The sequence below is a fragment of the Limanda limanda genome, chromosome 2 (genome assembly GCF_963576545.1).
Source record: "Limanda limanda chromosome 2, fLimLim1.1, whole genome shotgun sequence".
In the NCBI taxonomy this organism is placed as follows: Eukaryota; Metazoa; Chordata; class Actinopteri; order Pleuronectiformes; family Pleuronectidae; genus Limanda; species Limanda limanda.
This window is the reverse complement of record NC_083637.1, coordinates 28,975,954-28,990,402: the sequence shown is the minus strand read 5'-3', so window position 1 is coordinate 28,990,402 and position 14,449 is coordinate 28,975,954. Positions and strand designations below refer to the sequence as shown.

The 14,449-nt window shown below is 42.3% G+C and overlaps 1 protein-coding gene across 1 annotated transcript; it reads left to right on the top strand.

Moving 5' to 3' along the window:
• The first annotated feature begins 10,516 nt into the window (after positions 1 to 10,516).
• Positions 10,517 to 13,769, top strand: LOC133022055 (keratin, type I cytoskeletal 13-like). Its single transcript, XM_061089072.1, has 6 exons — positions 10,517 to 10,873; positions 11,626 to 11,708; positions 11,958 to 12,114; positions 12,822 to 12,986; positions 13,104 to 13,229; positions 13,545 to 13,769. Exons 1-6 carry the CDS (start codon positions 10,517 to 10,519, stop codon positions 13,767 to 13,769), a joined length of 1,113 nt encoding a protein of 370 aa, XP_060945055.1.
• Positions 13,770 to 14,449: the final 680 nt, after the last annotated feature.

Below are 14,449 nucleotides of genomic sequence, written 5' to 3'. Positions count from 1 at the left end.
GGATTTTCAGACTCGCTGTGGGCCTTTCTAATGGGACCAGCATTAACCCTGATCCAATACATGGATACAGAGCTCCTACAGCTTCGGTTCCTCCGGTCTGCTCCCCCGCCGGTGCTACACCACTTCCTGGACATCGCCCGCCTTCCCTGCCGGAGGTACTCCCACGTGGATCCGGACGAAGCTACCACATCGATGATTCCACTGCTATCGGCTCCTTCTGGTCCTCATCCCGCTGCCGACCTCCGAGAAATGCCCCCAGGTAGGTGGACCACAACGCGTTAGCTAGCCTAGCCAGGTCGGCTAACGCTGGCTTCTCCAACGAACACAGTGACATCAATCTTGGATTATTTAACATCCGCTCCCTCACTGACAAGGAACAACTATTACAGGACCTCCTCCTCGACCGCAAGTATGACTTTCTTTGTCTAACGGAGACGTGGCAGCAACCCAATGACTTTTCTCAGCTGAATGAGTCTACTCCACCTGGGTTTGTTTACACTTCTCAACCCCGTCTCACCGGCAGAGGAGGTGGTCTCGCGATAATTCACCGCGAGACCTGGAAGGTTTCACCTGTCACTGTGCAGGCGTTCCAGTCATTTGAATCTGTCGCTTTACAATTAAATGGACCCACTCCAACATTTACCGTCCACCTAAACCTAATAAGGATTTCATTGATGAATTCACCACATTTCTTACCCACATCTGCTCACTCTCATCCAATTTAATTGTTCTGGGTGATCTCAATATTCACATGGACAACATTAATAATGCCTTCACTAAGGAGTTCACTTCTTGCCTGGACAGTTTTGGCCTCAAACTAAATATATTGATTTCCCTAACCACTCTAAAGGTCATATTTTGGACGTGGTCTGTTGCTCAGGTGTTACTCTTTTTAACTGTTCTGCTGTCGATCTCCCAATCTCTTGTTTTGTTTAAATTAACTTTAACACTATCCAAAACCAAACAGTCACATGTTATGTCCTTCAGTAACATAAAAAACATTAATTTAGCTGATTTCAGAACAGGCATTGACAATTTCCCCACCATCAGTTACCCATGCAGCCCGGATCATCTGGTTTCTCTCTGCAATAATGGTCTTCAAACTCTGCTGAACTCACTTGCTCCCCTAAAAACTCGCACTGTCTCATTCACCCACCCTGCCCCTTGGTTCTCCTCTCACCTACATCAGCTGAAAGCCAAAGGACGTCAGCTGGAGCGGCTTTCCAGAAGATCTGGACTCACTATCCACAAACAGATGTATCATGCTCACATCATCAAATACAAAGATGCCCTCTTCTCAGCCAAATCCCAACGCTTTACAGATAAAATCACTGCTGGTGCTGGGAACACTAGGGCCCTGTTCTCAGTGGTCAACAACACACTGCGCCCCCCCGATTTCCTTCCCCCACACTTCTACTCCACTGACCACTGTAACGCCCTGATGTCATTTTTTACACAAAAATTGCTACTATCCACCAGCAACTGACCCCTCACATGTCTAACTGTCCAGCACCTCTAGTTCTCCATTCCCCCCTCCCTGTACCACTTTCATGCTTCCAACTCCCCTCTGCCATCCGGAAATCCAAATCATCCACCTGCCAACTTGACCCCCTGCCATCCTCCCTGGTTATAGCCTGCCTTCCCTCTACTGCCCCTGATAACTGCCATTATCCACTCTTCCATGACCTCTGGTTCTGTCCCATCTTCTCTTAAATCTGCTGCAGTGACACCGACGCTGAAAAAACCTGGTTCAGACCCCAACAACTTCAATAACCTTCGCCCCATCTCCAAACTGCCATTTCTCTCAAAAATCCTGGAAAAGGAAGTGGCATCACAGGTCCATGCTCATCTCTCCAACAATAACCTCTACGAACAGTTCCAATCCGGTTTTTGCCCCCGCCACAGCACAGAAACAGCCCTCCTCAAAATCACAAATGACCTCCTGATTGGCAGCTGACGCCGGACTATTATCCATCCTCATCCTTCTCGACCTGAGCGCGGCTTTTGACACCATATCCCACTCCACCCTCCTTGACAGACTAGCCTCAATTGGCATAACTGACACACCCCTAGACTGGTTCCGCTCATATCTCCATGGCCGTACTCTGTTCATCCAGTTAAAATTATTCACATCCCAACCATCCCCCCTCTCCTCTGGTGTCCCCCAGGGCTCTGTCCTTGGGCCTATCCTATTCATCATCTACCTCCTCCCACTTGGACTGATCTTCCGTAAATTCAACATCCATTTCCACTGTTACGCGGACGACACCCAACTCTACGTTTCCTCAAACTCACTTCCACCTTCCCACCCTCCTCCCTCTGTGCCTGTTTACAGGAAATCAAATCCTGGTTTTCCTCCAATTTCCTCAAACTGAACAGTGAAAAAACTGAGGCAGTCCTCATTGGCTCCAAACACACCCTCACCAAACAGCCCAGTTTCACCCTCACCATAGACAACTCCTCGGTTTCCCCCTCTCCTCAGGTTAAGAGCCTGGGTGTCGTCCTCGACAGCACCCTATCATTCCATACCCACATCAACAACACCATCCGGTGCGCCTACTTCCACATTCGCAATATCAACTGCCTCCGCCACTCACTCACTCCCTTGTCACTTCCCGCCTGGATTACTGCAATTCCCTTCTCTTTGGTTTCCCACACAAACTCCTCCATTAACTTCAACTGGTACAAAATGCTGCTGCCCGTATCGTCACTAGAACGCCATCCATCAGTCACATCACCCCCGTTCTACATCAACTCCCCTGGCTTCCTATTAAACACCGCATTGAGTATAAAATCCTCCTCCATACATTTAAGGCCATCCATAACCTCGCTCCTCCATACCTCTCTGACCTCCTCCATATCAATGTCCCTACCCGGTCTCTCAGGTCTGCCTCCTCCATCAGCCTGACCGTCCCCCGAGCCCATCTGTCCACCATGGGATCTAGAGCCTTCAGCCGCTCTGCCCCTTACCTCTGGAACTCCCTCCCCCCTGACATCAGGAACATTGACCCAAATTCAATCGCTCTTTTTAAATCCCACATCAAAACCCACCTGTTTAGGCAGGCGTATACATTTTAATGTTCCTGTCTGCCAAAATTGTTGTTCTGCTGCTGCTCTGCTTTGTGCATTTTAGAGATTTGTTTTGACTGTGCTGTTGACTGTTGTGCGGCGACCTTGAGTGTCCTGAAAGGAGCCTTATAAATAAAATTTATTATTATTATTACTACATCATGCATTTTCCGTGTTGATTTTCTGTATCACTCAACTCATAAAGAAGTCTTGCTCTTTTCCATTTTTTTTTTTGACATGCAATATTTCATTATAGATGTTTCACTGTTGGGAGAATATTTAATTTCCTTCTCTCATCTGTGTCTTTGTGCCTACCTCGACTTCAAAGAAACACCTTTGTGAATTTGCAAGTATTCCTCCCTTGGGCAAACACTTGTGCTTTGCTAAAAAAACAGGATGTGGGGATTATAAATTCAGACAAGTGAGCCTGGAGTTCTACCTGTTCCAACTATTGCACAAATATTGTACCTGTCGAGACTTTCACTCTTTCCCAGGAGAAAAGATAGATGAGGAGAAGAAAGCAAACGTTTTATATTGGTTTTACTGTCTGACAGTTTGTCTGGCTTGTGATTTTCTGCTATTTGTCTCGGAGAAAGAGAGGATAGATAGATAGATAGATAGATAGATAGATAGATAGATAGATAGATAGATAGATAGATAGATAGATAGATAGATAGATAGATAGATAGATAGATAGATAGATAGATAGATAGATAGATAGATAGATAGATAGATAGATAGATAGATAGATAGATAGATAGATAGATAGATAGATAGATAGATAGATAGATAGATAGATAGATAGATAGATAGATAGATAGATAGATAGATAGATAGATAGATAGATAGATAGATAGATTTAAAAACAACACACACACAAAGGCTCATTAACAACAATGCCAGACAGGACTGTCACCATCATCCCACTCCCATACCCTTTCAGCAAAGTGTCCTCCTGTTGGCAAGAAGGTGGCGATGATGACAATGCAAGTAATAATGCTGTCAGTTGGAAAAACAACACCCATCAGGGCGTTGTATGTGGCTTTATTCTGAATGTCTGGGACAGATGATTTCTGCTGTGACTGCTAATGAGGAATGCCACCAAACTTGTTTTCTTAATGTCATGTTACTCCCACAAAGATCTAAGAAATAGCCCCGGTTGCACGGCATGAGCCGCAGTGTTTGGTCGGGGGAGTCATGTAACTAAGAACAAAAGGAAAATGCAGGTGGGGACTTGTTTGACAAATTTTGAAGGAGAAGAGGCAAGGCTTCAGAGCTGGACACGATCTACAGGACAATGAAAACAAGCCAAGTTTTCCCAAACCCATGAGTTTAACACTGAACAGAGGGACGTTAGATTTGTCTGCTGCTGTTCCCCTTAAGGGTGGGCGCTGAGGAACTCTTTGATCATGACTCAGTTGACCCCTCATTCTCTGTACAAGGAGCCTTTTACTGGAGGACTTTGACAAAAGAGACACCTGTTATAAAAACAGAACACTTTTGATCCATTCTCTAGCAATTATAAAACGTAGTCCATGCCAGAAGAGTTTTGTCATTACATGATACTGTAAGCAAGTCACCTGAGTGCTGAATCGAGAGTATTGTTGTTTAAATCCTAAACCACAGAAGGGATTATCTTCACATAAACTCTTTAGAAGACACTACTGTAGGGACTATGCTAGGCTGAAGCTTGTCTCATGTGCTTTGTCTTCCAGTGCAAGAGGCAGTGAAGGCAATAACAGCAGGTCTTAGAATACCACACAAGTCAACCTGTGGCACCTACTTATTTATAACCGTCAAACACTGGTTTAAGACCTCATTATTGATGTTTCTACTGAAAATAACTTTGTTTAAATGTACAAAGAAAAACTCTGATAAACCACTGCACACTTCCTGTCCAGCTCCAAACAGCAAACCGACATACATGTAGCTCTGTGTTGCGTACCGTGTTGATATATAAATGAGATTTTGGTGTAAGATTATGTCATACACTAATTTTGCCAATTAATGACAAAATTATGTGATTACTAACATATATGTAGAGATTTAAACATTTTAAGTAAAAAACATTAAAGCTGCTTTCATACTTGAGGTGAACTCTGGATAATCTCTGACATTCCCCAGAGGGGCTGCATCTGAGTTTCTCCTGCTTGCGCCCTACTGAAAAAATCTGCCAACATGCTTAGGTTTACAGTTTGTATAATGTATTCTTCTTGGAAATTAGAGCTAGAGACATTTTGATGAAATGATAGCAACTTCAAAATAATGGTAAAGATAAAGACGTTAGTTAGAGTCCCTTGTCTGCACAATTTTGGACTGGAATTTTCCGGGGTCTGTCTTTCACACATGAACAATGCAACAGGAGCCTCTCACTCAGACATCTACATTCTCACATCCAGCCCCTCTGGAAAAATGTCCGAGTTAAGCTCATGTCCGAACGCAGTTAAGGAAGACCTAAATGTCACGTGAGCATTTCATAATGTGCACCTTAGCCACGCAGTTCCACAGTCTCCAATAAACACATCCTCCTCCGATAAACACTGTCAGAACCAGATCGTGCACATTTCCAGCCAAAAACATTCCCTTACTCTTTTCATTGCATAGAGCAAACCTTCCACACCTTAGACTTTAATGCTGATCATACCATGGGAAGTTGACAAAGTGTGTGTTTGTTATCACAGACAACCAGACACTCATCATACCTTACATGTCATAGTTTGTAGTCTGGGAGACATACAAGACACACATATTTTAGACATATTTTGGAAGGTGTCTTACAACTTTACAAGGAAGAAAAGTGAAGGGCACAGCCTAATTAAAGTGACACATGCATGAACCCGCAGGGTGGCTCCTTTTGACAACGGCTGGGGAAGTGGTATGAAAATTACAAGAAATGCAGAGTAGAACTCATTATGTGTCATTAACGTCCACTTTGATGACTGCTTTTTTCCATTTAACTCAAGGTCTTAGATGATACTGAGGGACCAAGAAAACAGAACGGAACGGAAAAACGATCCTAAAGACAATGACCTCAAAGTATTTTTCTCAAGGTTGTAAAGGATGAATCAAACTGAACATGGACATGCATGGACATTCACAATTTGTGTTAATTGCTGTTTTCATACTATTAAATCCTATTCATATTAAATTAATTCTCATTCAATATTTGCAACAGAGCAGGAAAAACTTTTATCTTTTTCACAATCAGTTTGACAGTTTTGAAAAAGCACCTAGGGCTTACACAACACTTCAAAAATAACAATTAGACTAGGAGTGCCACAGTCAGTCAGTGAGGCGTAAAGCAAGGATGGGCAAATGTCTCAGCCAAACAAGTCCGGGATGTGAACTTTATGTTCACAGTGAGTGCGGTCAGCAGAAGGGCTGATGGAGTAGGGGTTTGTCGGGGAAAGTTACGAGTTAAACTGAGCAGAGGCATCTCTTTGTTTGGTCTACTCCGCCAGTGCATGATAACATGACAAAATGAGGAACCTAATACTTAAAAGTGTAATACAACTTTCAAGGCATTGTGTAACAGCAGAGGAAGTAAAACAAATACACTAAATATGTACAGAATCATGATAAATATGTGGGGCTGCAACTATTATTCATTGTATTGGTCCATAGAGCGAGCATTCTAATTGTTTATGACTTTTAAATATGAGCATTCAAACCTCACAAAAGCTCAGACAGGTCATATTTATGTATCTGAGCTTAGTTGGAGAGTTTACACAGTTTTCTAGATTCATTTAAGAAATGCCTAAACACTACCAACTGTCATGCAGACATTTCATGAAACTGACCAAAATGATATAACGATAAACTAGATAATAAAAATATGTAGTTTATCGTTTTTAATGTAATTTCCTGTTTATTGACATCTTTAAGTCGATTTCTACCAATATCACGACCAATAACAGCTCCAACTATTAATTTCAAAATAAAATAGCCTATCTGATTTCTCTGGCTGAAATAGTAAACACTGATACAATGTGCTTATGGCAATTTTATTTTTTAGGTTTTTGTGATTTAAGAAGAAATGAAGATGACAAAAATATGAAATCATTATTAACTAGAGAAATTCTAAATCTTCATCCACCATTTTCCAGGGTGTCCGTAAGAGCATGAACGCCTCAAAGGAAGATATCAGAGGACAAGCTTAAAACACGGTATAAAGGACACAGCTGAAATTTACCTTGACACTTTGTACAAGTGAGGGAATCACAGAATCGGGTGATAATACCAGTTCCCACTCTTACATAACACATGGTAACTTTTGGAAATATTGATCATATAGCTTTGAGCTGAAGTACCAGTTTCAGCTTACCTTTTCTCTTATTGTTAATTGTATCTAATTGCAATTGTTTTAAAAATATTAGCCTTTACTAAAATGTTGGCGTAGAGAAGATGCATGTCTGATAATTCATGTCAGTGGGATGAAGCCACAGAAATCTAGAGGTTACCTCAATTATTGTACAGCAGCCCCAAATAGGTTGTCACCTGACTGAATGGCAACTGGTCCTTCACCCATTAACTACAGCATAAAACCTGCCAGTCAGTTTTAATTAAGTTCAATCAAATGGATATTGCTTTGAACAACTGAAATGATTTGCAGGTTTATTTGGATACATGCCTGCAGTCATAAAAACAAACACTTTTCGTGGGAGTTGGAACCTAATGAGTTTCTGAGTGAGTGGCCCTTGGCAGCTGCTAAGAAAGAAAGTATAGGTGTATGCCGCTATTTCTGCCAAGATCAACTTTTGTCTGCACTGTGAAGCATTTCTTCATATTTATCTTCAACAGATAAATATATCAAATTTCATACCTGTGAACATCAGTGGTCAGAATTTTAGTTGCATACAACCCAATGCTGTGCATCTGCCACTGGGTGATCGGTGAACACGCTTTGTGATTAGATTCTGCATTACACCTTTGGCAACTCAAGGTGATCCGAATTAAAATCTGCTGACAGACTGGCCAACACAAACCAGCCTTATACAATCAAACCACATCATGGCACGAAGTGTTCTCTGTCTAATAGAGAGCTGCAGGCCACTGTCTTTTTATAAAAGGGGACAGTGGAAGAAGCACGGAACCTATTTATGATTTGAGTTAAATCCAAGTTCACATTTTGGTTAAAACTCTGTTTTCCCTTGTCAGGAGTTGTACTATTTCCTTATAGCATTAATAAGAAAGACTGTACATATAAAGGAAAGCCCTCTGACAAGACACATTGATGGAAGAGACATTGTCAAATATCAGGGGCATTGAGCTAACAGTTGATCAAACTGTGGTCTGTTTGTAAAGCTCCGAACACAAATTTCAGTCAACACAGCTACAGGCCAATAGAAACTATACTACATAGTACAAAAGAAAAACTCACATGGCCACTTTGCAAGACATTCCACAGTATAACTGAGTTTAAAGTTCAAGTAAAACAGATAAAGAAAAAAAGCCCATTAAATCTACATTTTAACAAATCTATCATCTCCTATTGAGTTTCTGATCATTTATGTGCAAACATGAAAAGAATAAGGTTGAGTCACTGATCCAACTTTTTACATTACATTACTTTTACTATCTGCGACATAAATGGAAAAATACACACAGGTGCTCATCTGGGCTCAGTTCATGGAATAGCAGCGGCAGCCCCCGAGGCAGCAAACTGGAACAAATACGTTTTCTATTAACTCTATCATCTTGGAGGGATGGGCCTACACTTAACAATGACATATCATTTTCATTAATGACAAGTCAAGAACACTCAATGGCAGGCCTCCAGGCAACCTGGCAACACTGCGATCATGTTTACAAACACTTACGTTTTATCAACTGTATGAAGTTATATAGACAAGGCATCTCTACTTCCCCCAGTACAGAAATTTGGAAAATCTAAACCAGGTACAGGTGCCAACACCTTTGATGTAATTTGCTGCCAGAGTTTCCATGGCAGCGTTCGTGCTGTGGCAGTGAGGCATCATATACCTGCCACTACATGAGCTGTTAATCATTAGGTTTAACCCCATATTTAGCATTAAATACCTAATCTGGTCTATGTCCCATCCACTAACATGGAGGAAATCGATTTTATGACTTAATGCAGCAAGCCACCAGGGGTCAATCTAGATGATTTGGCTTCACTTTTAAATCTAACACAGTATGTAAGATGTGAACATGGGTTGCCATCACATGTTACTCATGAGTTAGTTATGCCTTGAGAAGTTGTGTACACTACACTGTATGTAGTTGTCTAGAAGCCACAAAGGCTATCACGTTAGCAAGCTAGCGGGAAAGTAAAATTCCTCTATTTAACCAAAATAACAGTACATCAACTTATCATCCAACTAAAAAAAATCCCATGGCCTGCCCCATTTCGAAACATCAGCAAACACGTCACAACTCAAGGACATGGAGCTAATTTCAAAAGAATTGTGCGATCTGAAGTTGTGAGTACCACAAGGGGGAGTAGATATATAAATTCTTCTCATGAACACAGTAACCACAATCTTGTGTAGAAGGCAGTAATGGTAGTAAAATATTACTTGAGAATGTCTGAAGAATTGGGTACTCATTTTCTCCAGAGATTGTCTTTCACACAGGAACATAGCAGGAGATTATCTTAAGGCAGATGTATTCATTTTTGTTTGTTTCATTTTTGCCTCTGTCGCATGTCCGTCACCCCCCACTGGCTCGCAGTGACTCCTGCTGAGGATCGCCTGCTGTATTCTCACATGGGCTCATGGGACAGTTTTTAAAATGGGGCTGGCTGGAGACAGCTCACCTGGAAACTTGAGCGGAGAATGTCCAGAGATTACCCGAGGGTCAGTCCATGTCTGAAAGCAGCTCATGTTAGAGAAAGTCCTTATGGAAATGTTAGCATGAATACATGAGCATTTAGCTCTAAGCACCCGTACAGACACAATAAGTCTGCCAACATTGATGTAGTTTGAATATTCAAAGTTATACATTTTAAAATCAATGGTCACCTTTCAAATTCAAACAATGACACATTTGGGTATTGAAGTTTTAGTCCGTTTTAGTAATAAATGTACGGTTCAAATCATTGTGTTAAATGGGCTAATTGTCCCCAGCTCTTCTTGCCAAAAGATAAACCAGTCCTCTGTCAGAGCGGCTGACATGAAAGTTGTCAGTGACTCACACCCCTTTCTTAAATGAACCAGTGGTTCCGACATGGCGGACAGGAAACCTGAAGGGCAGCTCACCACGCCCTGTGGTCACACCTGTGATGGTGGGTGAGAAGCATCTTTCCATCTACCTGCTCGGCCGCACCCATCTGCAGGGAGGCGCTATAAAAACGCATCCTCCGGGCTGCCTTCAACACCAGCTGCTCCGCACCTCTCCAGGGCTCAGACCATTTCCAGTGAAGTCCAACCCCACGGTCAGAAGACAAACCACCATGTCCGTGTCCAACCGCTCTGGATTATCCTCCATGTCCTACTCCTCCATCCCGTCCATGGCGAGCTCCAAGCGCGGGTCGAGCGTCCATGGCGGCGCGGGCGGCAGAAACATCCGGGTGTCTTACGCCTCCGACGGCATCGGCGCCGGGTTTAACCTGATGTCTGCGTTCGGGGGAGGAGGTGGCGGAGGAAACATGATCTCGGGCAGCGAGAAGGGCACCATGCAGAACCTGAACGACCGGCTGGCCACCTACCTGGAGAAGGTGCGCATCCTGGAGACCACCAACGCGCAGCTGGAGCTCCAGATCCGCCAGTGGTACGAGAAGCAGGCCCCCGCTGTGAAGGACTACAGCAGGTACCAGCCTATCCTGGACGACCTGCGCAACAAGGTGAGCGGCCCAGTCCGCACACACTGTCATATATGAAATGTGTTTCATTACCCAACCTCAACTTGACTTCTGTTACATAAAGTCAAGAATCATCATTACAATAGAACATAATCCACAGGTGATATTATTTTGTGTCTCATAACTCCTTAAACTTTCTATATAACATATAATGTCAATAAGTATCATTAAATCATCGTTAAAATTATATAAACACAAACAAATGATAATCTACCAAAAAATCTATTGATTGCCCCCAACTCCTGAATCTTTTACAGAAAATCATGTTTGATATGATAAAAATAAAACATCCTCCATTTAACATGACATGTTGAAGATTAACACCTTTAGTTATTGCCCCACCTTGATGATTCCTCATTGACATACTGTATGTGTAAATATTGCGTTAAGTCAGTCGTGTGAACTCAGAACAGGATCGGTTAATTTGTTCAATCATTTAATTCATTCATAAAACGTCACCATGGTGGATTTACAGTATGTGCATTTGCAAGGTCACTGGAGTTGCTGCACTTTAAAATGCAAGCACACCATATTAAAAGTAAAGTTTAGTATGACTTATCACCTGATGCCATCAACGGTTTATAATAATTACAGTGGAGTGCCACTCAGGCGTAAATGGCTCTGTTCTGCAGATCAAAAGAAACCTCGTTGCCCCGCATTCTGGGCAAATGAATCACCAACATATCTTTGTGGATAAGAGATGACTAACAATGCTGCTTCTTTTTTTTTTTTAGATAAATGTTGCCACACAGGACAATGCCAGGCTGATGCTGCAGATTGACAATGCCAGACTGGCAGCAGAGGACTTCAGGATCAAGTGAGTGGTTTATCAGGAATTATAATCTTTAATCTATTTTAAAAAATGTAATGACCTGCAGTATTTTAACGTGACTGGTTCAGTCATTCCAGACGTAGTGGAAATATAGTCACACACAGGGGTGTAACGGTCAACAGAGATCAAACCGGTCGGACTGGTTTTGGCACAGTGTCACCGTGTCTGCTTTTGTTGTTAGTTCTAACAGTAATTGAGCAGGTACATGAATGTCGATGCCGCTTTCCTACGCAGGTTTGAGAATGAGATGGCCATGCGCATGTCTGTGGAGCAGGACATCTCCGGACTGCGCAAGGTTCTGGATGACCTGACCATGGCCCGTTCTGACCTGGAGATGCAGATCGAAGGCTTGAAGGAGGAGCTGGTCTACCTGAAGAAGAACCATGCAGAGGTGAGGTTCCTGCAGCCAGCAATAACATCAAACTATCTCAGAGAGCCCGTCCCCAGTATCTTCCTGAATCTTTTTTAAAGGATAGATAGTTTCTTTACTTTACCAGAAGGGAGCATTATCCATTCATTCATCCTTGGCTCCTGAGAAAAGAGGCTAAGAACAATATTACAAAAGTTTTTCATGGGAGAGTTAGTCATATATTTGCCAAAAGCCTAGGGATGCCATCTTTTACTTATGCAAACAAACATTGTTTGAATTGTCTGCTGTGCCCTCAAGCTGTGTATGTGGAAGCACATGCTGCCCCAGGCCGCAGGGTGCAGCCGTAAAACAAGCAGTCATGAGAGTCATCATCTGATGACACGACATGTCAGAGAAGAAGTTCCTACAGTCGGTTCACTGATGGAGATGCTGCAAAAGGGACTCCATACTGTTCCTCAATATATACATACATATTATTTATACAAATTATCATCCATTTTAAATGTAATCAATACTAGCAAACATTGGTGACATCAGATAAATTGAGGATCTGTTAGCCAAACCAAAGATATTGTTTATTTTAAAAATACAATATTTCTTTTTTAAGCGCAGGAATTTAGCTGTTTTCCAAACGGGTTCTTTGAACCTTCTTTTACTCAATCCTTCTTTGGCTCTCCCTGCATCTTTTACATTTTACATCTGACCTTTAATTGTTGTTCTGCCTGCAGGAGCTTGCAGCCATGCGCAATCAAATGAATACCAGCTCTGTGAACGTGGAGGTGGATGCCAAGCCCCAGGCAGACCTGAACGGTGTCCTGGACGAGATCAGGGCTCAGTATGAGGGCATCACCGATAAGAACCGCCGGGAAATGGATGCCTGGTACAAGGTCAAGGTGAGTGGGAGCGGAACGAATGACACATAAAACCTCATGAAAAAAAAAAATCCAATAATGATCTTATAGCCAGAATAGCTTTCTGAACATTTTCATGTCCAATTCAATGTCCTTCAGTTTGATGAGCTGAACAAGCAAGTGTCAACCAGCACAGAGATCCTCCAGAGCTCCCGCAGCGAGATCAACGAGCTCAAGCGGACCCTGCAGTCTCTGCAGATTGAGCTGCAGTCCCAGCTCAGCCTGGTATGGCATACACCCCGTGAACAGATGCAGCAGCACATTATTTCATACATTTCCTTTTCTTCACTACCATACAACACAAGTATTGCCAACCAGTTGCACCTTATGATCTTGTGTTATTGCAGTGCATTCACCACACATGCTATAGTAACATATTTTACAACATGTTTGACTAGACATGCTATGAATAACAGTGACAAAACCTGCCAGTCACTTTTTTTGTGCCTCAGGCAACACAATCAAAAGAGGAAGCTGAAAACAAGCAATTAGTTCTCGGGAGGCTTCTTATATCTCCTTGTTGTTTTGTGTCCTGTGCAGAAATCCGCCTTGGAGACTACACTGTCTGAGACTGAGTCCAGCTACAGCATGCAGCTGAGCCAGCTCCAGGATCGGGTCTACCACCTAGAGAGTGAGCTCAGCAAGATGAGGTCGGACATCGAGAGGCAGTCCGCCGATTACCAGCAGCTTCTTGACATCAAGACCAGGCTGGAGATGGAGATCGCAGAGTACCGAAGGCTGCTGGATGGAGAGGATACAGGGTAAGAATCTGCACATACTGTTTAAGAAAATTTTGCACACAAATTATAAGTATAATAAAGAAATAGTCAAACATTTCGGGAATAGCCCTATGATGTCTAAATGCTCCCGCTGATGGCAATTGACCACCAACTACAAATACAACATTTGTTATCTTACATTTAGTCAGCTCCTTCTATCTCATCTAACTCTCAGCAAAAAAGCAAAAAGTGTATAAACAAAAATGCCAAACTACTCATTTACCCCATTTGTATAATCTCCATCTTCAGCTCTTCCAGCAAATCTGGTGCCACCATTGTGCAGAAGACTATGATCCAAGAGGTCAAAAGTAAGTTGATATCGCCATTGCATTTTTTAGCTCTCTGCCTCTTTAATTAAATATTCGACTGATTTTATTTTGCTTTTGATTTTCCTCAGAACCTCTACCAGTCATTACCCAGAGGACTAGAGTTGTGATTGAGGAGATGATTGATGGAAGAGTGGTGTCCCGCACAGAAGATCTGCAGACAGAGACCGTCAAAAATAAACTGAACTCATCCCATTAAATCCGAATAAAATTATAAAATCTAAAATAAATCCACACAGGCCTTCCTGTACTACTAAAACAAACCAGTAAATGAGTTATTACTTTACCCAGTTCTGAAATCTATACCCTAATCTTTCATATTTGTTTACTTCTGCAGGTG

Excerpts from the sequence above, each read along its gene's own strand:
- LOC133022055 (XM_061089072.1), top strand. The coding sequence starts at position 10,517 with ATGTCCTACTCCTCCATCCCGTCCATGGCGAGCTCCAAGCGCGGGTCG. Across the intron at positions 11,709-11,957 it reads GCAGAGGACTTCAGGATCAA|GTTTGAGAATGAGATGGCCA; the intron begins GTGAGTGGTTTA and ends TTTCCTACGCAG. Across the intron at positions 12,115-12,821 it reads TGAAGAAGAACCATGCAGAG|GAGCTTGCAGCCATGCGCAA; the intron begins GTGAGGTTCCTG and ends TTCTGCCTGCAG.